This window comes from Harpia harpyja, chromosome 1 (assembly GCF_026419915.1).
Source record: "Harpia harpyja isolate bHarHar1 chromosome 1, bHarHar1 primary haplotype, whole genome shotgun sequence".
Taxonomy (NCBI): domain Eukaryota; kingdom Metazoa; phylum Chordata; class Aves; order Accipitriformes; family Accipitridae; genus Harpia; species Harpia harpyja.
This window is the reverse complement of record NC_068940.1, coordinates 40,443,772-40,469,750: the sequence shown is the minus strand read 5'-3', so window position 1 is coordinate 40,469,750 and position 25,979 is coordinate 40,443,772. Positions and strand designations below refer to the sequence as shown.

The 25,979-nt window shown below is 46.1% G+C and overlaps 1 protein-coding gene across 1 annotated transcript in view; it reads left to right on the top strand.

Annotated features, from left to right (window-relative positions):
* The first annotated feature begins 7,200 nt into the window (after nucleotides 1–7,200).
* RIMS4 (regulating synaptic membrane exocytosis 4) overlaps nucleotides 7,201–25,979 on the top strand; it is a 60,570-nt gene continuing 41,791 nt past the window's right edge. The window contains exon 1 of the mRNA XM_052788995.1: nucleotides 7,201–7,591. Within this exon, the coding sequence (XP_052644955.1) occupies nucleotides 7,495–7,591 (97 nt within the window). The 5' untranslated portion in view covers nucleotides 7,201–7,494. The remainder of the gene's footprint in view (nucleotides 7,592–25,979) is intronic.

Genomic DNA, 25,979 nt, shown 5'->3' with positions numbered 1-25,979 from the left:
GCTAGTTTGCTTGGAGAAAAGAGGTTGGAAATTTACAGCTAGAGTGGATGAGTCTATATTTTTGGAATTGGAGCTAAATTACCCACCAGTTGAAGCATTATTGTGTTTTACAATAATTGCTGATTAAAATTCAAATGCACTAAATTCCACCTGTCATTCCCAGCATCGCCTCCACTTGTGACAATGCCAACACCATGAGCGGGTATGAATGAAAGGACTGAAGGAAGTGGTTTGTCTGCACAAATCCATGCTTTCATTCTGCCACAATCTGCTAACCCCCCTCTCCCAGGCCCTCGGGATATTTTCCACAAAATATCTGCTCTACAGGATGCTTTGTAGGATGAAGACACCGTGGTTCAGGTTTTCAAAAGCAGCCTCTTAATTTTCACACCCATGCATGACAGATACCCACTTGCCTGAGCTGCAGCACTCTATCATTTGTGGCCAGTCAACCTGCTGCTTTAACATACAGATGCTTACGACTATTGATCGAGTTTCCAGGTGGGCTTTTCTCTTATGATGCTTTTTAGAGGAGCTAGATGGGCTGTTCATCTACATGAGCTCCTGCTTAGTGTCTCATTTTTGCTCCTGGCCATAGGATGTGCCCCAAGTCCATTTCTCTAGCTCTCTTGAAATTGCCTGTGGCTGTAAATCTTTTCGCTAGTTAAACTCCCCAGTTCTTTCCTTCTCCTCTTGTGCCTCCTCCAGTTCAGCATTTTTGGCCTCCTTCTTGCTTTTGCTCTTCTATCCTCTTTTTCCAAGGTCTCTCAAGCTTTTCCTCACTGTGCCTAGCATTTCCCAGCCTGGAGAGCTGGGGAATAGCATCACCCCTGGGGAGGTGGTGGTGTGTTTATGATAAATCAGGGAAGTGGATAAGCAAGTACCTGCTCTTAACAGCATTTTCTACATGCAGGTGTTTCCTCTTCCCTTTTGCTCGTGGCTGAATATTGCAACAGACAACATGTGTCTGCAAATTACTGCTACCCTGCACTTCATAAGTCTGGGTCCACATTTTAGTCATCAGAAAAGAATCAGCCTGATTTAACAGGCATTTACCCATCCTGGCTGTCTGAACTGAAAAAAACCCAACCAAAACCGCAACATTTGGGAAGGCACAGTGAAGCAGAAGATGGTCTGCTGAGTTATACCCCATGGCAGTGCCCAACCCATTCCCACACTCCTGCTCCCAGGGGTTGGAAGCCATTGAGTGGGCTGAACCCGTCCAGATTTAGTAGATGCCAACAGTAAAAACAGAGCGCAGCATGTGCTATGAAGCCTCGAGTTCTCTTAACCCTCGGGAAAAGGCTGGCTAGACAAATGTGAGAAGAAGCAGGGCTAGCAAGGGACCCATGGCTGACGGCTCAGCATCTCATTACTCATCCTGTCGCCTCTGTCTCACTAGTGGTTTAGCACCTTTGTGGGCTTGTTTTTGATAGCTAAAGAGGGAGACAGAGATGTGACTCTAAGACAACAGGATATTAGGAGAGAAGGGTGGAAGAACAGCAAGACTAATAAATCTGCTTCTAGATGGGGTTTTGGGTTTAAACAAGTCCAGTGTATTTTGAACTACACTGTGCACACAGTGTAGTGTTCTGGCTAGCTCTTTAGGGCAGCACTTGCTATGCCATGGCAGGGTATGTATGTGGTTGAGCTATCAACAAACCGAAGCACTTCTGGCTTACCTGGTTCCCAACCAGCAAAGGATGCTGTAAAAGCCTGTCTGGCTTACGATGTAATTTTGCTAATGTTAGAATACTGCTTGTATTAGTGAAAAGCAGAGGGTAGTCTTGAGATTAAGGCAGGAAATCTGCATTCAATTCCTAGCTCCAACAGAGGCTTTCCTTATGTGGTCTTGGGCAAGCCAAGTAAAACTCCCATGCTTTGTACCCCGAATGTGTATAAGAAAAATTATACTGCCTTCTGTTCTTTGTCTTGACTACTTAGACAGTGAGCACTTGGGGAAAAGAAAGGCTTTCACTCTGTGTTTATACTGTGCCTGGTTCTTCAGGGTATCAGTCAACACAAATAACAAGAAATAACGAGTAAGTTAAAATGCTTATTGTTATACAAGTGTACAACAACCAAGCCCAGTGAAAATGTGGTACTTGGTGTAGTTGGACACGTGAGTCAGTATCTCTCAGCATCTTCCCATATTGATGCAATGCCACAAGACCGGAGGTGGCAATGCCAGGCCATTCTGCAGTGTTTATTCACTGGTTATGTGTATCCTTGCTCAGCACATCTCACCTCTTGCCCTCCAGCCTGCCCAGAAAGACCAAGAAGAACTCAGATCAGGTAAGGGAATCAGTTAGAGCCCCGGAGAACAGGGATGATCAGGTTTGCGTTTGCTTTTGGGAGCTGGAGAACATCGCGTACTACCAGTTATGAACTGCCAGGCTCCAGCATCAGATTCACCCTGAGGAAGGAAGGGGTAGTATGATACAGGGAGGAGCTCAACTCTCCATACCCTTAGGGATGCTGTATTTACTCTGAGTAGATTTATGCACGAGATGTGTTCTCACTAGCAGGGTTTGCTTCTCTGCTGCATTTGAGCTCCCAGCACGTGGACTCTTTTTTGAGCAAGCAGTGGGCAGACAGGGCAGAGAGAGGAACATACACAAACCAGGGAGTGTGGTTTTACTTCCAAACAGGCACAGAACCATAGGGGAGTACGAGAGGGAGAGGGCAGCATATCCTCTCACTCCAGTATATAAAAACTAACTTCCTAGGCTGACCCAGATACCTAAGACTCAAGGCAAAAATATAAGCTATGTGACTAGTGGGAAGAGAAAGAGCCAGCAGGAAAAATCCATCAGAGCTTTCCATGGTTCAATCAGTCAGAGCCTGCTTCACTGGGGAAACAATCAATTAACCACTTCCACTAGAGCAGCCACAGACATGCTGTTCTGGAGGTAGTAAATCTTTGAGTTTATTTGTTCTTGGTTGAACTCTCAGCTTATTTACAACACCACAGGAATCTTCCTCCTTGCTTATCCTCACTTCTCTAAGTTTCTCCCAAGGATCTTTCTGTCCATGATGATTAGTGAAGAACACCTATGGACTAACAGTTTCCAGCTTCACTGCAAATCCTTATTTCCCTTAAACAGGCAGCCAAAACAAACTGTTTCCTCCAGGTATCTGGAGGGCATTACGCCTTTAACTGTCCATCTGATTTCCAGCTGTCAATACATTTTGTCTCACTTTAAGGCAGATGGTTTTGGTTTAGGAAGTTTTGGCCCAACCAGTAATCAGAGCCCTGCAGTACACGAATTAGGCTGGTCCCTGCCCTGAGGAGCAAAATGTAGCAGGCAAATGAGAGGCAGATGACACCAAAGCCAAGGGACGATGCTGAGAGCACTCAGTCCAAGCCCCTCTGTAGCAGAAGGGTGCAGGAAAGGACTTGAGCATGGCTGGTCCCACAGGTATGGTAAAGAAGGAAGTGTGAGGCAGCTTGGAAAAAAAATGCACAAAAGGAGCATTGAGAAGATGTGACCAAGTGGTGCTGAGAAGCTGCACAGATGCAAGGGGTTCGAACTGCCCCTGCAGAAGGACAGAAAGCCAGCAGATGGATGGAGCCTGGAGAAAGGTGCACAACAGTGATGTGGGTGATGTTGATGGTCTTTCTCAGCACCTCGTAAGTAGATCTCAAAGCACTCAAAGCAGAAGGGTCTTCAGCCCCTGTGCACCGATGAAGAAAGCAAAGGACAGAGAAGAGCGTTGGGGATAGAGATCAGCTATCCAAACCACAGGCCTGTGCTGCCCATTAGGCACTGGTACCTCTGCCATCACTATGCTTTCAAGACGCAGTGAAACAAGAGACATTTAAATGACTACAGCATAAGGTTGAGATTAAATTTCTATTCCCCATTTACATTTTTCCTCGCATGCTTTAAATGAATAGAAAGCAGCTCTCAGCATTTCTAGGTAGCTCCTGTGTCTGGGAACCTGGAAGCAGATTTTGATTCACAGATGCCTTTTGCTCCTCCAATCAAATGTGCTGCCAGGACTGGTAGACAGGAGCTGTCTTAACAGCTTTAATGCACTTGGATTTGTCCCTATAGCTGCTGCTAATGCCTTGATTGGTGCTATTGAAATCTCTTCTTAAACATATGGTAATACATTCCTCACTGATGTCCCTGCCTTTCAAAACTCAAACCTGGAGTCGTCATTGTCTGTAATAAGTTCATTCTGTTCCTTCTGCTTTACTGCCTGCCCAGCCTAGCTTTGATGAAGGAATTCATGTAACTCACTAACTCCAGAGCAAAATTTGATTAGTTTTTTAATTAAAAAACGTATTTTCTATTGGGAAGCCCTACAAACTCAGCTTGGCATCTGATATTCAAATGACCTCTGCTATTCTGGATGTATTACCAGTAATGAAGACTCTAGATGTCAGGGCTGGGAGTTCACTAACAGGCCTTAATTGCCCTGATGAGCCTCATCTGGGGCTTGCATTCACCCTCTCTGCCAGGAGCTGCATTTAACCTCCAACTCTGGGGGACTTCAGTTCTTGCCTGGGCCATGTTGTAGGTGAGCCTGTCTCATATCTGTTCCTGAACGGGTGTTTGGTTTTCCTTGGCTGACCTTGGAGGTGGTGTGTTGGTAGGACCCATTGCCATCACCACCCTGCTCTGCCTCCTGTGGCGTGGGACTGTGCCTGGTTGCTGGGGTTGTTCCTGCCCTGTGCTGGGGCTGCTCCTGGCTCCCCTTTCCTGGGAGCAGCCCTGCTTTTGCTGCTTCCTGACACTGGCAGCCACAAATACACTACAGCTCTGGCAGGGTTTTCAGTTGATGGAAGACTCTTAATGGATTGATTTATTAACTGTTTGAGAGAATTGTACAGGTAATATTATGGGCTATGATTCTTAGGTTGCTTACTGTGCATGGAAATAAAAACAAAAGCAGTATTTTAAAGTATGAGGCCTCTAGCTCTATTACAGCTTAGAAGCTCAAGTGGGGCTGAGCCAAGTGCTGGGAATGACTGACCCCAGGATGCCCAGTCTGGTCATCGTCTGGTTGCCTGCAGCTGGGCTCTAGCACTGGAGGAGGAAAACACTTTTTCACTTCAGGCGGCTGTTCCGCAGCACTCAGTGTATACTTGTTTTAGCCACGCTTTTCCTTATGGAGATGTTGGGCTCTAATCTGCATTTTTGGAATAGCACAAACAGGCCTGTTGCTTTGTGTTCAGTGGGATGGCATTTGGTTATCGTGATGGGTAGACAGACCAAGTGCATGAGGAATATCTTCCTTTGTGCCCTGAGGGGACAGCATCCTTGCTGGGAAGACAAATCTGCTGTCAGAAAACATGCTCTGTCTCATCCCATCCCAGGTTTTGTTGCACTGAATAAACGAGGATATGCTGGGTTTCCTTCCCCAAAGCGGGAATGGGTGATACTGTGACGTCTATGCCATAGACAGCACCTGCAGACAGCTGGTACTTTTGAACCAGTAATTCTCCATAAGGCTTGTCAGAAAAGAAATGCAAGAAGCTAGCCTTTGGGAAGGATCTAAAATTCACTCTCTTCACGGAGCACCCCAAGTTCCCACTAGCGCCTATCCAGCCGTGTGCTGCAGAACTGGTTTAAATGCTGAGCCAGAACAGGCAGCAGTCTTCCAATTTAATTTAATCCTCCAATTGACCACCAAGGAAAACCTCTTGGTCTATATGCTTTCTGCCTGGGAGCTTGTATACTTCCAAACAAGCTGTGTGGTGTGGTCAACATGCTGGAGGGAAGGGATGCCATCCAGTGGGACATTGACAGGCTTGAGAGGTGGGCCTGTGTGAACCTCATGAAGTTCAACAAGGCCAAATGCAAGTTCCTGCACATGGGTCGGGGCAATCCCAAGCACAGATAACAGGCTGGGTGATGAGTGGATTGAGAGCAGCCTCCAGGAGAAGGACTTGGGGGCAATTAGTGGATGAAAAACTGAATATGAGCCAGCAATGCGTGCTCACAGCCCAGAAAGCCAACCATATCCTGGACCGCATCAAAAGAAGCATGACCAGCAGGTCGAGGGAGGTGATTGTCCCCCTCTACTCCGCTCTCGTGAGACCCCACCTGCAGTACTGTGTCCAGCTCTGGGACCCCCAACATAGGAAGGACATGGACCTGTTGGAGTGAGTCCAGAGGAGGCACACCAAGATGATCAAAGGGCTGGAGCACCTCTCCTACAAAGACAGGCTGAGAGAGTTGGGGTTGTTTTGCCTGGAGAAGAGAAGGCTCTGGGGAGACCTCATAGCAGCCTGCCAGTACCTGAAGGGGGCCTACCAGAAAGGCACAGAGAGACTTTTTACAAGGGCATGTAGCGATAGGACAAGGGGTAATGGCTTTACACTGGAAGAGGGTAGATTTAGATTAGATGTAAGGAAGAAGTTCTTCACTGTGAGGGTGGTGAGGCACTGGAGCAGGTTGCCTGGTGAGGCTGTGGATGCCCCATCCCTGGAAGCGTTCAAGGCCAGGTTGGCTGGGGCTTTGAGCAACCTGTTCTAGTGGAAGGTGTCCCTGCCCGTGGCAGGGTGGTTGGAACTGGATGATCTTTAACGTCCCTTCCAACCCAAACCACTCTATGAAACAAGTGGCTTTTGGTTTTGGGGTTGGGGGTTTTTTTGTGCCTGAAGAGAGACAGCTGGGAGAAGACTGTTCTGCTGGTGGGTGGTGATGACAATGACCCTTGGGATGGGGGTGGAAGAAAGGGGAGAAAGTTTAATGCATGGAATTAAGTGCTATCATGGCCTGGTTGGGAACAGCCTTCTCTGGGAGACAGGCAGCCTTCTGATATGGGCAGTGGCTGGAACATCCCTTTGGGAGGGATACATCTCCCCATTGCTGTCGGCCTGCAGGCTCCCCGGGTGTCTGAGGACCCCCCACCCCGTGTCTGCCCCAGGGGACCAGCTGCCCCCCGAGATGGCCGTTTGTGGGGCTGGGGAGCCAGACAGCTCCTTAAATTACACCAGTGTCATTTATCTCCCCCTCCCCCTTTTGAAGAAACCTCCCTAAAGTCTCAAGATTATTTTGGGACACACACACACAGGACCAGGGGGCGATGCGAGGAGCCGCCGGGCCCCGCGCAGGGCGGGGGAAGGCCCGTTCCCCTTCCCCGGGGCCTCCCCCCCTTCCACGGCCCCCGTCAAGAAGATGGCGGCGGGGGCGACGAGCCCCCGACCACCCCGCCGCCGGGCCCCGCCGCGGCCCGTTCCTCCCTCCCCTCCGGGCGGCGATTGGCGGCGGCGCTGCCGGGCGTGAGGCGGGGCGGCGGGGCGGGGCGGGGCGGCCCCAGAGCGGCGGGCGGCAGCAGGTGGCTCCGCTCCGTGCCGCGCCGCTCCGCGCTGCTCCGCGCTCCCGCCTCGCCTCGTCTCGCCGCCTCAGCGCGGCCCCCGCCGCAGCCAAGACGCCGCGGGCCGTGCTCCGAGTGAAGAATGGGGCGGCGAAGCTGGCCAAGCCGCCGGCGGCGGCGGGCGAGGCCCCCGGCGGCGCCCCCGGACCCGGGCTCTTCATGGAGCGGTCGCAGAGCCGCCTCAGCCTCTCCGCCTCCTTCGAGGCCCTGGCCATCTACTTCCCCTGCATGAACAGCTTCGACGAGGAGGACGCGGGTACGGGGCGGGGGGCGGTGGGGCTGCAGCCGGGCCGGCGGGTCTCGGTCGCGAGTGGGGCTGCAGGGCTGGGGGTGTGCGTGGGGTGGGGAGGGCGCCCAAAGCGGGGAGGTGGAGGGCCGGGGGCAGAGTGTGGGGCCGGTTTCCAGTGTGTGTGTGTGTGTCTGTCCACCCACGGGTGCCGTGGGAGTGGGGGGGGAGGCGGCGCAGGCTCGGGCGATGTGGCGGGTGTGGGGAGGGGAAGGGGGGGGTTGCAGCCTGCCGGCGCTAGCCCTGACCGCGCCGTGGGTTTGGGGTGTAAGGGGTCCCCCGGCAGGTTTTCTGTGTGGGGTTTGTGTGCAGCAGGGTGGCCGGGGCTGGGGTGCTGAAGGGTTTGTGCAGAGAAGTGTGTGCCTGTGGAGATTAAAAGAGAGAATTTATTCATGACGGTGAAACACGTTCCCTCTTCTAATCGATAGCAAAACCGGGGTATTTGCAAATGGAGCGGCGTACGCTCCAGTCCTCCTCCTGTGCCGAGCGGTGTAAGGTGGTGAAGGGCAGCGCCTGGGGAGAAGGCATCCGTTCTCCTGGGTGTTGTGTCCAGTCTGACACTGATTTATACACGATGAACTCTCAGGCTAATTATTCTGAGGAGTCTTTAGCACAATACACCATGCTGCTTTCGGAGAGGGGAATAAAAGGGTTTCTGTTTAAATGAGGGTGAATTAGATAACAAAACATGGACAAAACCTCTTCAGAATGGATGAGGTGATTTTTGCCCGCTTCATAAAGACCTTTCTGCCTTCAAAGAGTTGGCAGTGGTCATAAAATAAGACCAAGCTTCAAAAAGAGGCCCACTGGTAAGGAAAAGTAGGAAAGAAATTGGGTTGAATGGGAAAGGAAGGACGCTGGGTGCTGGAGAAGGTGCTGGGAGTAGAGGGCAGCACAGCAGCTGCATGGGTAGGGAGAACGTAGGAGGGAGTGGATGGAGAGCAGTGTATAAGCGCTTTGTCCGTTCCCGGTGGCTCACTTACAAACGAGGGGTGTTTTTCACAGTACACGCTGTACCAGAGACTGAACTTAAAGTGAATCTTCTGACTGGTAAATAATGGAAGTTGGTAACTAAGGTCTATTTTAACACTGACTGTCATGGTTGCATCCCTCAAAATGCCGGCATGCTCCTTTGTCTAGCAGCTCATCCCAAGATGTGCAGATGCCAGCAGGAATACATGGGCAAATCAGCCTGCTAGCTGCTACACCTGTAACGTTGTTGTTTTTAAAGGAACTGACGTAAGAATAAATTCATCATCTGTGTGATTAACCTAGGATTGTCATCGGTATCGTGAAGGTGTGTCAGGCAGATTGTATCCTCCAACGAATGTATTTTTTTAAAACCTTGTTCTCAAAATTTTGCTGATTTGTTGGCACTTCATATTTGGTTTGAATGCTGGGGAGTGTACATGGCAATAACAGGAGCTTTGGGAAGTCTCACTTCTGTTGCTTCAGAAACGATTGATAGCGAGACATGCTTGAGTACGAGAACCCAACACAATGCCTTGAACAGTGTTTCATTCCCTAGTGTCCGACCCTTCTTGCTCTGAGCAGGGTGACAGTTTAAGTGAATGCTTTCTCTTCCAGTGCTTAGAAAAATGTTTTTGCATTGAGTTGTATTTATTCACACTTACTGAATGTTCATGCATGAATGTTAATAGGCTGCTCTTAATACAACACCAGTACTTGTCTCTGAATTAAATAAATCTACAATTAAGACCTCATTCTCCAGCAGCTTATTAGTGGATCTCACCTGCCTGAGTTAGTCTCGTTAGTAAAGCTGCTTGGGGTAATGTTCAGTACAGTGAGGACATTGCAGTATTGCTCCTGTATTTTGTGCCTATGAGTGTGTATTCAGACACATATGAGCAAGCAGCAAGAAAGAATGTGTGCTGCTTTGTATTTTTTGCGTTAAAAATACAGGCATATAATTTTCCTCAAGAAAATAAAAGTCATGGAAGAGAAATGATAAAAGAAATGCTGAAATTGTGCCAGGCAAGATTCTGTATTATTCATACCCATGCGTGTTCCTGAAATTGAGAGAGATTCTGACCAGTTTTGGTTGCAGCATCATTTGTGTCAAAAAAATAGATCTTGATAGCTCATTCAGGGAGATGAATACTGCACTTGGCAAGATGTTCTTCATAGGAGATGGCAGGGAAAAAAAAAAAATTGATCCCATGAGCATTGACAAAGTAAACAATCCTATTTCAAACAGACACATCATCCATTTTGTCTGAAGCGGAGAACCACATCTTTAAGAGAATAGTCATCCTATGGAAAAAGGAGAGGAGCTGATAAATGGCCAAGCTTAAAGGAAACGTGACGTTTTCCTCTGAAAAGGGAAAACAGCCTAATGAGAGCTTAAATCTACAAACAAGAAAAATTCTTGAGGTGTTTCATTTAAGTTACTATGGGCGAGTCATATGAAAGGAGTGTAAAAGGAAATTTGCAGGAGTACCTACGCTGACAGCCATGGTGATGTGGAAACACAGTTAGCCACATTCGGCCAATGCTAGTGATACCTGTGGGTATCACAGGTATTTCCCACTTTTGGTCTTGAACAGTGGCTTATTTCTTACTTATAGAATAATTCCTTTTTGAAAGGAAAATATTGGCCTTGGCCTTTTTGTTCTTTTTTTACTGTCCACCTTCTGGATGTTAGGTGAGAAGACTCTTCTCATCTTCCACAGCTCTTCTGCCTGCCATAACACCAGGCATGTCCAGACTGAGTTCTTGGCAATGAAGTGGATGCAGATTGTGCTCACTTAACATCTCAGTATGCAGAAGCAGGAGGCCAGCGTAGGTAGGATAGCGACAGGACTTGGAACAAGAAACTGGATCTCTTTTGAATGCTTCCAGAGCATGAGGGTGATTGAGTTTCAGATGCGTCCTGTGGCAAATAAGGCCATGTGCCTGTCTCTCCAAAGAGGTAGATGTGGACTTGCGCTCCTATGTTGTAGTGCCCTTTCCATTCCTCAGCTGCATGTACAAAGAGGATACTCTGAGCAAACGCTGGGCTCTGTTCACCAATCAGCTGCAGTGGGGCTTTGAAATAACAGAAATTACTGTCTGTGCTCAATAGTGTAAGGACTTTAGGTTAATAACTCTTTTGAACTTGACATGGTAATGTTGCTGTCCTTCCTGCTAGCTGAGTGCTGCTATCTTCGCTCCATTGAGGTCCCCAGCAATGTCAGTGAAGTTAAGGATTTTGAAACTGCAGTTATTATCATCATAATTGTTGGTTTAACTTATGTAAATGTCCATCCTGAGCTCTGATGATTTTTCAGTTATGGAGTAGTAGGCTAAAAAGAGATAAAATAATTCATGCGCTCTTTGTGTGTGCGTTTCTAGAAATGTGAGCCTTAAATCGGTGCCTATTTCTAACAGTTTGAACACAAGTCTTAGCTGTCCTGAGGATCTGCCATATGCTTGGTCTTGGTCTTGGCTGGAATCAGCCATTCAGTGTGGAGGTATTCATGTGACGACATGTCGTAAGGGACCAAACTGCCAAGTGGTAAGTGCATGGGGGTTAAAAATAGGGTGTTGAGGATTCATGATGACTGTGGGGACCTGCTTTGTAGGCAGCTTGTGAGTCCTGGGTGCAGTTCGCAATTAAAACTGCAGGATTGTGGAGCGAGGGTGTATGAAATCCACTTTTGACAGTGGCCTTAGCACAGCCATGCCCAGGCCATGCCCAGGCCAGGATGAGGTATGTCCTTAAGGTTAAAGGGGGTTGTGTTTGCTTGCATGGAGGAGAACCAGCTTGCTCCAGGTGTGGAGGACAGAGTTTGGAGAACTGGCTAAAGCAGAACAGAAAGAGAGGTTTTTGTAGAGAGCAACAGCAACTGACTTGGAGCTGCACATGCAAAGCCCAGTGAGCTTTGGGCAGTAGAGAGGAGGTGGTTTCAGTAGCAGGGACAGTCAGTGTAATGGTGGGGGACCTGCTGGGAGTCAGGAGGCCAGAAGCAGTCTTCCGAAGAGGTAAGAGCTTCCAGACGAGGACCCTGTGTACTACAGAGGACAAGGACTATGCCTAAAGAAACAAAGGTAGGGAAATGCCAAAAATCGCTGAAGGGGATAGGGTTTCCTTAAGCCCCTGTGCCTAAACTTCTCAGGCCTGAGTGTGTGCTCCAGCTGTGCTGTGACTTAAGTGAGTGAGATGTAGTAATGCACCAGCTCCTTTCTGTTTCATCCTACATCCTGGTTTCCTCGGGAAGGACACCCGCTTGCACTGGCAGAAGGTGCCTGAGGCGTGCCTGGACAGGGATGCAGATTTGGATGTTTGGGAGACTATAGCCATGGGTCATACTGCAAATGCAGCTACCCTGAAGCTTGACTTGAGCATCTGCACAAGGGGAAACACATGTGTTCCTTAGAGGGATCTTATAACCATGCAAGTCTGAAGAGCAGGGTTGCTTTGATCAGGAAGTGGGAGAAGGTACAGAATAGCTGCAAGGGATGTGTAAGGGTCCTGCGGGTCAGGACCCCAGCACAGGGACTCTCCAGCTTGGCAGACCTCTGCCCTGGCTACGAGACAGCAGAATCAAATTGTGTCTCAGCCAGCTGGAACAAAGTGTCTGGCAGAGAGAAAATGGTTTCCAAAGTCAAAATGTCTCCTAGATAGTGACGATAAGCCTTCCTTGTGTCAGCTGCTCGTTCAGAAAAGAGTTGAGCTAGAGATAAAATTCAGTCTAGGCTGCTGCTTTCACATGCTGTCAAGTACTGGCAGATGTGTTGTGTTATGATCAATTGCTTTGAAGAGAAGCTATGTGAAATATTAATTTAATGGATTGATAAAAACATTTAAAACGTTGGCATGGAAGAACGTGCTGTAGTCGTGTAGTTTAGTTTAGAATACCCTTTTGTCTGGGTTTTATCTGTTGAACTTTTCTGTGATTTTAAACATTAAAGTGTCACAAAGTTATTAAATAGAGAGAGCCCCTATGTGTGTTTTCATGTTGGCATGGGTATTTCTCAATTGCAACACTATATTGGCTTGGGGTACCTATGATTTTTAAAGAAAGCGATGATTCAAGTCTTAACTAGTCCATTTGTATATTTTTTAAATGTATATGTATCAAGCATGTTATGTCTTTTTGGTGTTTAGTCTGTTTTTGCAAAGTTACCTTTGAAGTGTTGTAAGCCTCTAACCAGTTTTGTTAGTTGTTTGTTATGTTTGTTAGGTAGGTAACCATGGTCACATGGCAAACATATAGGGGACAAGGGAAATTATTTGCACAGCTGGAATGTTAACTATTTTTCTTGTTAATCTTTTACAAATGAAATGATAGTTCATCCCTATAACCCTGCAAAGACACAGATTCTAGGGCTTATCTGGCAGTGCATTACCCCAGCAATGCTGCAGGACAAATCTGAATCAGTCTTGGAATATACAAGTATGAAGAGAGTTTGCCTGTGGCCTAATCCCTGCTGTGCACCTAGCCAGCATTCTTGGCCGGTGCAGGAGGCAGCAAAAGCCATGGCTTTTCCTCTTTCTTGCACAGTAAGGGGTGTATCCTTGGCCACAGGTTATCCTAGTGATTGTAAGAAATGCTCTCCCTGCTGGGCACATTCTAGCTCTAGATAAGCAGATGTTTGTTTCATAAATGGATTAAAATGAAATAAAAAATGCAAACAATTTTATGAAGGGCTGCTGTCAAATCAGTCTTTCATCAGAGGAAAGTGTATGAAACGGACCAACGGCCTAAAAGAAGATGCTGCGGATAATACCTGCAGAGGTTGGTGATCTCGCACCCGGTCATGAGTTAATCTAGATCATAAATGCAATGACTGACTCTTAAACAGCAGATGCGCCTAGTCAGGGCAGAGCTGAACAAGCTGGGCTGTTCCTTACATCCTATGTGCACTAAAGGCAGCTTTCTGCTCTATGGATCTGTTGCCTGCGTATGTGATCGGTAGGCTGCAATTACAAAGGATGGGTTTTGTCTTCTCCTGTGGCTCTGTGAGACCAGATCAGAGCAGGAACCCTGCGAATGAGTCAGCACTAGGAACAAGCGATTTGAAACCTCAACCTTGTTTGTGTTTCTCCTGGTGTTGCGGCCGCACGCGAGAGCCATAGTCCTCGGCCAAGTTCACACTGTGCCTGTAGAAATGCAAAGTAAAATGGCAGTCTCTGTCCCAAAGAGCTTACAGTCTGTGGCAAAACCCAACAGATGGGTACGGTTAGACAGATGGGAGAGCGCAGGGGAAGGGTGACGTGGTATTGGTCAGCGCTCAGTGTGGCGGGCAGCCTTCCTGGGTCACCAGCTGCCACCCACTCCCGTCTCCCATGGGGTGCCTTGGCAGAGTCGTCCAGCATGCCCCAACCTGGAGCATCCACCTGTGCCGCATGCTGGTGCTGGCTGTAGGCCGAGGAATTGTTTTAAACAATGATGTAGGATGGGGGAGAAGAGAGGTAGCGACTAGCCCTGGGATCTCAAGTACTGTGCCACGGTGTGCTGCATAGACATTTCCTTGGTGGTCATCTGGGTGTGGATTTACAGGGGAGAGGGGACGTGGATGAGGTCATGGGCCTCCTGATGGTGGCACTGTGCTGTCCCCTTAGCACTGCTTCTTGCAGCACACACAGTCATGGGAAAGTATAATACTGTCTCCTTCCCTTGAAGGTGACTGTGTCTGGCCTGATGTACACTATAGGTGTTCGGAGGATGATGTTATGTTCCAGCTGTGTGTGCAAGGAGTTGTAGAGGGCTGGTACTATGTGACCCCTGCCAGCCACACCCGGGGAAGGATATCTCTTTCTCTTATTTTGCTGTCAGTTGACTTCCAAATAGAAGAGTCTGTCCCTGGAAAGCTTTCTATCTAGGAGAGACTGTTTCCGTACTGCTATTTCATATGAAGTTAATTCTAATGCAACATTTATTAATTCAAAAGCACTCTGTTCTCCAGGCTAAAAAAATTATCTTTACTCTGTCAGATTCCTATATCAGGACAAGTTGTGAAATGCTGTAACTACTTTGCTTCAACATTACTGTTTGACAGAATGTATGTATCTGCTTTGTGTAGGGAAGAATTAAGTTTGATTGGAGTAGTTGTTTTGAAGAATAATTTAGCTGTACAATTATTTTCTGAAGCACTATCTGCTCATATTTGAGTGCCTTCAATTAGATTAGAAATGTGAACATTTTAATTTAGGAAACGGTCTGCAAGTTGCTAATGTGTTTTAGTGGGGCAGTGAGACCTGGCTTACACAGGCTTCTCAGCCCTGCCATCTTCTCCTCTTCCCCACAGACATCTGTCATGAAGCACCGTTAGCATATTTGAATAAGGATTTCTGGTCTCTGCAGAACTGTTCAATGCAATTTGAATATCTGTCTATCCAAATGATGTTCCTTTGGGGGTTGGTTTTATTTTCTGGGAGAGGGTGTGAAAACCATGCTATACTGTATGGGAGCATGTGTCATGATAAGGATCTTGCAACACAAATGATGCCTCAGTAGGTGCCATTGCATAAATCATCTGCTGATGACATGCAAAAATTAGGCACACTGCTTTTGCTGTCAAACTATGCTTGCCTTGGGATCTGCATTTAAGTTATATCTGTGGCTTTGCTTTTGCAAAACAGCATGCATGTAAAAGCTGGGAAGCCCTGGTACAGCCTAACTTCATGTAGGAATACAGCAAAGCTCAGCAGTCCTATTTTTTTAACCAAATCCAGCCACAGTTAAATCACTGTGGAAGGTAATGTTTCAGCTTCATGCCATTAGAGTGTTATATCACCTTTGTCCAGTACACAAAGAACTCGTACAGCCTTGCAGAAGCCAGTCTAAAATGTTTGAGTGCGCAACGATTTGGAGAGTACAGCGTGTACACAGGTAAACGTCACATTTTTCTCAAAACTGTTTTATGACTAAGAGGATCTCGTGCTAATGTCTGTGTGTCCTTATTGTTACGAATCTAGAGGTAGAAGGGGTCCTGAGGAGTTGCTTGTGTGCTCCTTAAGTAACTAACCTATTCCTAATTAGAAGGACAGTTTACCCTAAAATTTAGCTTAAATCTCCATGGAAATTAAGAGGATTACTATTGTCCGGCTCCCAGCAACATGGGAAACAATTGACCGCTGCTGTCTTCAGAGCAACTCTTCACATAGCAAAACTGTTCTTCCCTGTGCAGATAATCCCAAGCCAGGAAATGGCCATAATCACAGCCATTGCTGCCTGGCATCCCTCTTCCCCCTTTTGCTTTTTGGACCAAAGAAGCCTGATTGAGTTTTTTGCATAGAGCGGTTTTCCAAGCATCATGTTGGCCTTGTTGCTGGACTCGGGATCTTGCAGGAGGAGCAGTGTGGACAGTGCTTTGGCTGCTGTCTGGCTCCTTGCAGGGAGGAATAACTGTCTCGCACACTTTATGTGTGATATTCCTATAAATACACACAGTGCTCTGCAAGAGTGTCCCCACTCCTGACTTGCATTTGAGGTGTGATCCGTGCCACTTTCCATATCATTCTCTGCACGACTGCTGCCTGGCTACTCATTCGCTTTCTGGCATTTGTGCATTTAATTTTTTCAGTGTTCTAAAGTTACTACTTTTTACATGTGCCTTTATTGAATTTCGTTGTATTGATTTGGAGGGGTGAATTATTTTATCCCATCGGTATCACTCTGAATTCTGTATCTGTTGTTTATCAAGACCTGTGCTGCTGGGATGTTTGTGGGACTGGGAGGTGGGGTAAATGGCTATGATAAGGTGCTTTGTCCTCCATGCTCCAGGAATACTGCACTGTTTTGTGGATGATTTTGGCAACTGGAGGAGATCCTCTGTAACTGAGGATCCATGGGTGAAGTCCAGCATCCATGAAAACCTTTGGTTTCAGTGCATCTGGAGTGGCCTGTTTGTTCAGGCATTTTCTCATTGCCTCGTTTTGCAGTGCTCGGTTCAAGGGACTGTTGAGATGTCATTCACTGTTAGTAGCTAGAATAAGGATAATTGTGGTTAATGGTACTTCACATTGATGGATCTGATTTAAGTGGTTATAGTCTCCCTCCCCGAGGAACACGTGATTGTGGCCCTCTCTGGAGCTGACCATCTTCTTAGGTGCAACAGCTCAGCTGTTGATGGGGTCAGACCTGCAGAGTGACCCACCTTGGTAAGGAAATGGCAGTGTCACCAATAGACAGGAGCGTGTGGGCACAGCCTGCCCCTCACTCGGCTCCATGGGCAGTATGGATGAGGCTGATGTTTCCCAGTGGTGTGGGACTTTTGCCAGCTGCCCACCAGCAGTATGCGTATTTACAGTTAGCAGGGAATGTATCCTGCCACGTGGATGGAAAACATGTTAATTGTGTTGCAGCCAGGATGTCTAAGAAGATTAAGATATTTTTTTGTTGGAAATCCAGCTCCTTGTTTAGCACTTCTCAGCATCCTGGAAGGATTGTGTGGGTGGGTGGTTTTTTTCTTTTATTTTTATTATTTACCTTTCCTTTCTTTTATTTGATGCATGACATCACAGCACTAGTGAAGAGTTAGGAAAACTTGATTCATGATTTTAAGGTTGCTGCTTTATATCCATATTTTAATCAAATTGTCAGGAAAATAAATGAGAAGGCTTTTCCTCTTTCTAATGCCTGTTAGACTTCCAGCTGTTGTAGTCAGTTTGTTTCCGGATGATGGTATCATGACAAATCAGTCCCAGTAGCTTTCTTTTGTCTCTTGCGTTCAGTTCATGCTGCCATCCTGCTGGCTGAAGCCCTGCTACCTGCCGTGAAATCTCACCAGTGGCCCTTGGGATTAGAGCAATTGCTCTGCAGCAGTTCTGCAGAGCCCTTTCACCTTTTTAGTAGTTTTAAATTTATGATAAAGGTAGATAGTGGTCCAGACTAACTTCTGAGGCTTGTCAGTATTCTGCTTTCCCCCAGTTCCCCCCAAACCAGAAGGAATTGCAGGAATTGCTGTCACAACCCAGTGTTACATTTTGATGGTGATTTTCGTATGTTTGTCAAAAAACCACACATCTTGTGGGGGTTGATCCCCGTACATCTGCCTTTGTGAATCACATAGTCCAGAGTTGCATCCCCTCCAGATTTGGGATTTTTGTTTCAATATAAGCAAGCAGGAAAAGGTTAGGTAGTATTACCTGATGTGCCTTGAGATAAAAACAAGCTTTCTGCAATGAACATAGTTTTGACGAGTCTGTGCTTGTTTTATATATTAAATATGCAAAGTTGGGCATTTTCAAAAATGCATGTGAGTTTTAGTTTCTAGTATTTGTTGAAAGTGAATGGGATTTGGGGCTGTACCTGAACTTCAGCAGTTCAGAAAATCACCCTGCAAGCATGGGGCTGAGACTGCCACTCTGGTCATGCAAAGCCAGCTCGAGCAGAGAGGCAGACTGTCCCTTGGATTCTGCAATTCAAATAAGTTGATGAAGGAACGCTGAAAACGCTGGTCTGGAAAGCAGGGCAAGCAATGCTGAAAGCAGGCATGCAGGCCAGTGCTCAGCCTGGCAGACAGTGCATATTAAATCAGGGTGATTTATGGAACTGTTTCTGTTAAAAGCTTCCTTGTGCACTTTAGAAAGCGGAGCTGCCAGGTTGGTCAAAATCCAATACCCAGACAGTTTGAATTGGCTGCCGGCTGCAGTAATAACCGTGGCGAAACTCTAACAGCCGTTTCATGCAGGCTTTGCAGGCTGCCACATCGTTGCTGCTTCTCGGAAAACAGACAGTGTCAAAATGTTACGCGGTATGAGGACATTTCCATGGTAACGTTAGCATCCCATGACACCCGTTCTTGTACTGTGGTGTCAGCGCATGCTGTCATCGTTGTACTTTCTTCCTCCATCTGGGGCCTTTAGGAATGCCGTGGTACTGATCATATGGATTTCTTCAGTGACTGCTCATAGTTATGGGGCTGAGGGTGGAAGAGGTGCTCTCTCTGGGCTTTCAGGTGTCTTAAATAAGGCAAATATTCCTTCTTTTAGTAATAGCAACTCTCACATAATTCAGCTTAAAAGCACCTGGTTTTGCTTTCTGCTGAACCAAAAAAGCAGCTTTCCCTCTGTGATCAGACAGCTCGCTGCAAAAGCTGTTTCGTACCTGGCATCAGAGGCACCCGCGCTCCTATCGTGCAGCTCTTTGTCAGGTGGCTCTGAGATCGCTCAATTCTTGAAGATGCTCCAGTCTTGTTTTGGGTCTGATCCTTTCAGCCTGGAGAAAGCTTATTGCTGATGTCCATCTGTAGCCCGACAGCGGTCTGCTTCCTTCCCCCCTTCCTTTGCAGGAGCCATCAGCTGCTCTGCACAATGCTGACCATGGGGCTGATTTTGGACAGCAGCCTGAGGTCTTTGGGTGGAGTTTCATCCATGGCTAGCTCCTGGTTTCATTTGTGACTTGATGAATGGGTTTGGCCTGCCTATAAATATTTCAATTCGTGCTGCTCTGCAGTAACAATGTCCTGCTAGGATTTTCAGTATTCCTCCTGTGGGTTTTTCTCCCTTTTCTTTCTGTATTTCTGTATTTCCACCAGGTTATGTATTCCAAAATTAGCATCATGGGGTTGTTTTTTTTTTTTTCCCACTGTGCAGGCAACACATGTTTATTGGCTCTTTTCCCTTGACATAGAGAAAGCTGTTCTCAATATTTTATTGATAAGCTAGAGCTTTGGCAAGAAATAATAAAGGTAAAGATGTCTTCTGTATAGCAGCCCACAGACCTTCCACTAGTGCACATTTTTCACTGCTGCTTGGTACTTTGTAGGAGCAATAGAGAGATCTTGGTTTAGTTATTGTGTATGTGTAGGTTCTGAAAATTGCATGGGTAACAAGACAGTCATTTAACTTAACGATTTGCCTACCCAATATGCATAAGCTCTGGATGTGCAGTCTAGGTATGTGGGTGCACAGCAAGGCTATTTCTCACACAATGGTGCTGTAGTGTAAAGGGATCATGTATGATAAAACCCAGTGCTTGTGATTTTAACATCTGGTTTAAAGTATTTCACTTGAAGGGACTGAGAGGATAAATGTGAGACTTGAGGAAGTACAAGTGGAGACTAGAGAAAGGAGCAGAACTTGACTTTTGATTGTATCTGTTCCTCAGGACCCACTTCTGGACTGTTTCACAACAGTAATTCTCAGCTCTCCCGTTTTGCCCAGGGCTCTGCTTTGAGTCATGCCAGAGTCCCAAGTTCTCTCTCTATAAACTTGTTTTTCATCTGTTTCCACTGAATTCTAGCTTCTGCCTAGTAACAGGAATAGGTCTGTTCCTGTGACCTCTCTGCTCTGTCTCTGCAGAAACACTCTTACTGCTCCTGGACAGGAGGCAGCTACTACATCCTAAACTTAGTTTTTCCAAAGACCCAACCCAAGCCAAGTGCCTCTAAACCTGGCATCGTGTCGGCCCTATTGCAATATTTTTCTATTTTTGTCTCAGTACTGCCTGGCTTACCTACTAGAAAGCTCTATGAAATATTGCATGGTCGGTTGAGGCAAAATCTGGCTTGCTGCTCTAGGAATAATACCAGGCAAATTATCCACAGTCCATTTTAGTTAGTGAATGTGACTCTCTGTTTTCAGTCTGTTCACTGCAGCCATCTGCTGCAGAGAGACAGCAAGCTTGTAGGACAGATTGACTGTGAAAATCAGGAAGTCTTATTTCAGGCCATAATTTTGTTTAATTTCCTGAAATCTAGAAAACTGTTTATTTCCTAAAACACTTTTCCCCTAGAGCCGTAAGACTGTGTTTCCAAAGATCACCTGTACAAGGTACTAGCTGCATAAAATGGTGCAAGGTCCTGCACGTGGGTCGGGGCAATCCCAAGCACAGATACAGGCTGGGTGATGAGTGGATTGAGAGCAGCCTCCAGGAGAAGGACTTGGGGGCAATTAGTGGATGAAAAACTGAATATGAGCCAGCAATGCGTGCTCACAGCCCAGAAAGCCAACCATATCCTGGACTGCATCAAAAGAAGCATGACCAGCAGGTCGAGGGAGGTGATTGTCCCCCTCTACTCCGCTCTCGTGAGACCCCACCTGCAGTACTGTGTCCAGCTCTGGGACCCCCAACATAGGAAGGACATGGACCTGTTGGAGTGAGTCCAGAGGAGGCACACCAAGATGATCAAAGGGCTGGAGCACCTCTCCTACAAAGACAGGCTGAGAGAGTTGGGGTTGTTTTGCCTGGAGAAGAGAAGGCTCTGGGGAGACCTCATAGCAGCCTGCCAGTACCTGAAGGGGGCCTACCAGAAAGGCACAGAGAGACTTTTTACAAGGGCATGTAGCGATAGGACAAGGGGTAATGGCTTTACACTGGAAGAGGGTAGATTTAGATTAGATGTAAGGAAGAAGTTCTTCACTGTGAGGGTGGTGAGGCACTGGAGCAGGTTGCCTGGTGAGGCTGTGGATGCCCCATCCCTGGAAGCGTTCAAGGCTAGGTTGGCTGGGGCTTTGAGCAACCTGTTCTAGTGGAAGGTGTCCCTGCCCGTGGCAGGGTGGTTGGAACTGGATGATCTTTAACGTCCCTTCCAACCCAAACCACTCTATGATTCTACGAAAAATGTTGGGGGGGTGGGGAGAGAGTGAATCCTGAAGCGGTGACAACATGATGACCTGAAAATGTTTCACTGATCAAAATACTCATTAATAAATTCCCAGGCTTCTGTCAGTTTTGTTAAGAATGTGCTTTTATGTGCGAGTGGACCAATACAGAAGTGTTCTGTAAGTGTCAATAATGCAGATTAAAGAAGCATTTGGCCTCTGATATGCAGTAAATGGTTTGGAAACTGGATTTTGCCTGCTCTAATGCTAAACTACTATGTCAGGAAAGATTCTCAGCCTTTTATTTCAGTTTGTAAAGGGGGAAAAAAACCTTAACGTTTTGATGTGAGTATGTCTTATAGGTTTAGACATTGTAAAAGATTTAGTGACCTGCTCTCTTAAGCTCTTAGAGTCATCAGATTTGGGAGGAAATTGCAGTCAAAAGTGAACATTTTAAAACTTGCTGATCTAAGTGGTCTAATAGTTGACCGGTTTTTCCCCTTGATATTCCTGTGCTTATCTCTTCAGACCTGCAGGTGTTCAGTCCACTAAGGCTGCAGTGCAGAAAGGGGAAAAGAGCTGCAAAACTAGGACAGACTTGGATTATATTTAACAATGTTCTATTTCGACTTGACAACCAGCTATCGAACACCTACAAGTTTGCAACTGATTCACTCAGAAGCTGACATAACTGATGTCATGTTGTATTAATAGCTACAGAATTGTAACTGCTTTTAGCAATGAGATTCATTAACAGCCTCTACAAACACACTGACAATCGGTTGAAAACCTGAAAATATTAGGTGTATATAAAAATGGATTATGCCATAAAGGAACCTCCCTGTGCTGCCAAAAGTGTTTACAGCAACTTCTTGCGGGTGTTATGCATGATGATTCCTCTTCATCACTTTCAGTAGGTCTTACTGATAGCAAAAGGTGTTTGAAGACTGATCCACACTCTGAATTAATTAGGAGCTGCTGATCTAATGGGGTTACATGACATGAGTGTATTTGGGAGTTACTGTGTCCACAGCATTTTTCTTGGCAAGTGGAAGCTGTCCAACGAATTCCTGCATAGTGCTGATGTTGTTTTGGGAGGTGTTTGGTCCTTCATGTTTTGGCTTCAACGGGAAGTGGTGTTGTGACAAATTGTGACTAGACAGTACTCTCAAAGCTGTACTAAGTGCATTGAGTTCAGCTCCACTTTGAGCTTAGCACGCTTTCCTTGATGTGGGCTGCTAGCTGCCTCTGAGGAGACTGGCGCGGAGGAAGTGGAAGCGGTCATTGCTTCCTGCCATCTTCTTTGAAGATACTGAATTAGTAGCTAATGATGGTGGCATATACTGGTCCTCGCCAGCCTCTGTTAACTGTCCTCTGGGGTGAATGAGTTGGTTACTCTTCCAGGCTCTTAGTAGACTAATCTCCGCATTACGTACATGTGGTTTTAAGGTTTGTGTCACCGGCTTGATAGGTCAAGATGTTGTAAAAGTGAAATGAAAACTGAGATTCAAGGGAGGAAGTGTTCAGGATGGCGTTAGCTTGATATCGAGTTATGTAGCCAGACTTGTTGCTAGGAGTAAATCTGTGGACGTGTGCATTTGGGCTGAGATTTCTAATGCTCTGGGTACTGCTGAGAGCTAGTCCGTTGCTCCTTACAGCAGTCAGTCATATACTTCCCTTGCTTCCTTCTTTCCCTTCCTTCTCTTCTATACATCACAGTGCCACTTCTCTTCCTTTTGGCCATGAATAATTCAATCATGTTTAAGTTTTCAGGTGATGTCTGGTCTGTCCCATTCATCTATCACCCATTTTTGGCATCTGTCATTTGGATGTGACTTTGCTTTTACTGACCTGCTACTCTTAGGCTGGCCGTGTGTGTTGACTTCTGGAGACAGAGAGTCTCCTGAGACTGGCCGGAATGGCTGGCTTAGGATGCAGCAAAATTGCAAATAACAGTCCTTTGAAAACAGTACTGTCTGTCAAGGGAGCAAAATTCCTTACTTTGAGAACATGGAAATCCTAGGCATTTTTTCCCCTTTCTTATTGTTCTTTTTTACAAGGTTAGAAACCTTGTTTGCAAGTACACCACCAAATGGTCATTGACCCTTCCTCCCCTAGAGTTGTAAGTAGCTATCCAGATAATTAAGTACAGTTGGATCATCTTCCAGTAACACTGTTTATATTTTAAATGTCGCAATAGCAAATGATTCATTGGGCATATAACACAGCAAGTGATCAAACCACCTCTGGCTCAACGTGTCTGTGTTGAGACAGCCTATGACAGTGAAGGAGTGTAATTAGCAAGACACATAGAATGGGACTGAAAAAAAGATGTGAAAATAAGCAGAAGGATTTGAAAAGGATTAGGAGAGTAAATGACAAACCGGTAGTTAAATGGTGCATGATTAATGACTGTAGATGTAAAAGGTTGACTAAATATTGTGACTCTGTAATGGCTGCCCCAAAGTAATAGAAAATAGTTTGTTCAGAAGACTCCAGAAGTGGATTTATATCAACACATATGCTGACTCTGGGTTTAGACCTGTTTCTTAGACTTGGCTTAGGTCAAGGTGAGTGTCCCCTGAGATGCTTTCCTGCTTGACTTGATGACCTGAGATTCATCTTCCATTTTTAATATTAATGATCAGCATCAAAATACCAGTCACCCCGCTGAAATGCTGTGAGACAATTTATTCCTCTTCTGAACCTTTGTACAGGTGGGAGTAACAAAACTGTCTGGAGTCACATAGGCAATTGGTGGCTCTTTGGTATTAAAGGAAATTAATCTGTACTGGAACTATTTTTCTTAGTGCTACAAAACTGGTTTGTGTATGCAAAAAGAATCTGAAGAAGGTGCAACTTCCACAATGCTTGAAGGAGTAAGTAGGAGTTGTTCTTGGTACCATGGAGTTGCTGGGTGTCGCTCTTCATCTTAATACCAACGTTGTCATGTCTTTTGTATAATGCCTGATCTGGGACTGGATTTTATCTCTGGTTTCTTATCACTGCATCTTAAATTCTAATTTTCAAGGAGGTACTGAACTCCTCCACGTGTTTAGTAAATATACCGTTGAGGACTTTGAGCGAACTCTGAATTTTCTCTTTTCTGTAGTACCTGTGTCTCTCTACTGTTTTAGGAATAGTGTTTGTATTGTTCCTAGCCATGTTTTGCCTTCAGTCTGGACCTACAGTCATTCTCAGATCTGCTCTCTTGTGTCTTAGAGGAAACAAAGTTAAATATTAATGTGTTCTGAAGTTGAAGATTTGTCTCAAACGGATAAAAGCCAACAGAAGTGAAAGTGCCACCCTAGAATACTGAGATGCTTTGTCCAAAGATTTGTGGTTGACATTATTTTTTCATTGGGTGCATTGAAGCAGAGCTGCAGGATAGGGAAATTTTGAATGCGGCTGAGTGCATGGTTTTGGCTCTTGTGGAGAACATTTGCTGTTAATATTGCAGTATGGAGGCCCAGTGAAATTATTCTGTAACTTTTGATTTGCGGTTTGTGTGCTTCCCAAAGGGTAGGGAGCTATGGAGGGCATCTGCTGTCTGTTCCTTGCTGCAAAGGATGCAGCCAACATTGGAGGAGGCAGTTTCTCTGTTTTTTGGTGGGGTTTTTTTTGTCATTGTTTTGGTTTTTTAAACAAAATCTCATTACTGTCAAAAGTAACATTTTTTCATGGTACTGCTTTTTTTTGACAACGGAGTTGGACATAAGTAGTGGTATGTAATTGTTACAAGTTTCTTATTTCTTTAGCAGGAGCATGCTTTGCTTCTGTTTCCCCGCAGAAAATTTGCAGGTGAGAAATTCCCCCCAGTTCCTTTGGGGCTTTTGTGCTGTGTTGGGAGAAAAGAGAAAAACTTTTTCGAAGAGGTGAATCTGATTGTAAAATCACAGAAACTGGAATAATGTGTGAGTGGGAGGGGAACAGATTTAGGACTCTAAACTGGTTTTTACTCATTTTTGGAAGCCTACATTTCAAATGGTGCTCCTCCCTGCCTTTTAAGGACTGTTGCAGGCATAGCTGAACTAATTACGCCTCTCCTTCCCAGACATCATCCACGGCCTATTTGGATGTGCAGGCTGCAATTTGGGCATAGCCGGTGCATCTGTCCTCACCAGTCTCTTGGCTCTTGCTTCTTGTGGCAGATAAGAGGCTGAACTGTAACAGGCATTTCCTTTGATGGGGACATTAATTTGAATCTCTCTTCTGTCCGTGGGTGCTAGTTTTCATGAATCTTTGGGAATATGCTACCTCTGAAACCTGCCCTCTCTGTCCTGTAAAGTTCAAAGGTTCAGAATTTATGGAGGATGGAAAAAGAGGAGAAACAAATCTTGTTTCCAGAGGTAGCTCTGTTGAAAAGGTTATCTCTCTCTGCAGAGAGGGAAACTTCTGCTCCTAGGTTGTGCGCTTAGAGCGAGAGTCGGATTTGCAAAGGTATTTAGACACCTAAAGAGCCCCCAGAGCTTTAAAGAGTACTTCGTGAGCCAATTCCCACCAATCCAGTATCTGTTGTCAAAAGGCTAAACATCTTTAAGAATTTGGCCTTTAACTGCAAGTGATGAGAGACTGGGGGATGCCATTTTGTCTGCAGGCAGCCAGTGCACACCTTCCTGCAGGGCTTGAGGGACTGTAGGCAGACTGAGCCATGGTGGGAATCCTGCAGTGTCTCCTGGAAGCTGTGGACCTCAGAGAGGTCCAGACTTTTCACAGAGTCAGAGGCCTCGTGTGTGAAGTGCAAATAATCTGAAGCTGCGGTAAATAATTAGCTCTGAATAAAATGTCTGCAGTAACTTTCATCTTGTCAGTGAAGTTGTTATTAGAGGTGTGTATTAGGAATCTGTTAATCTTCAAAGATAA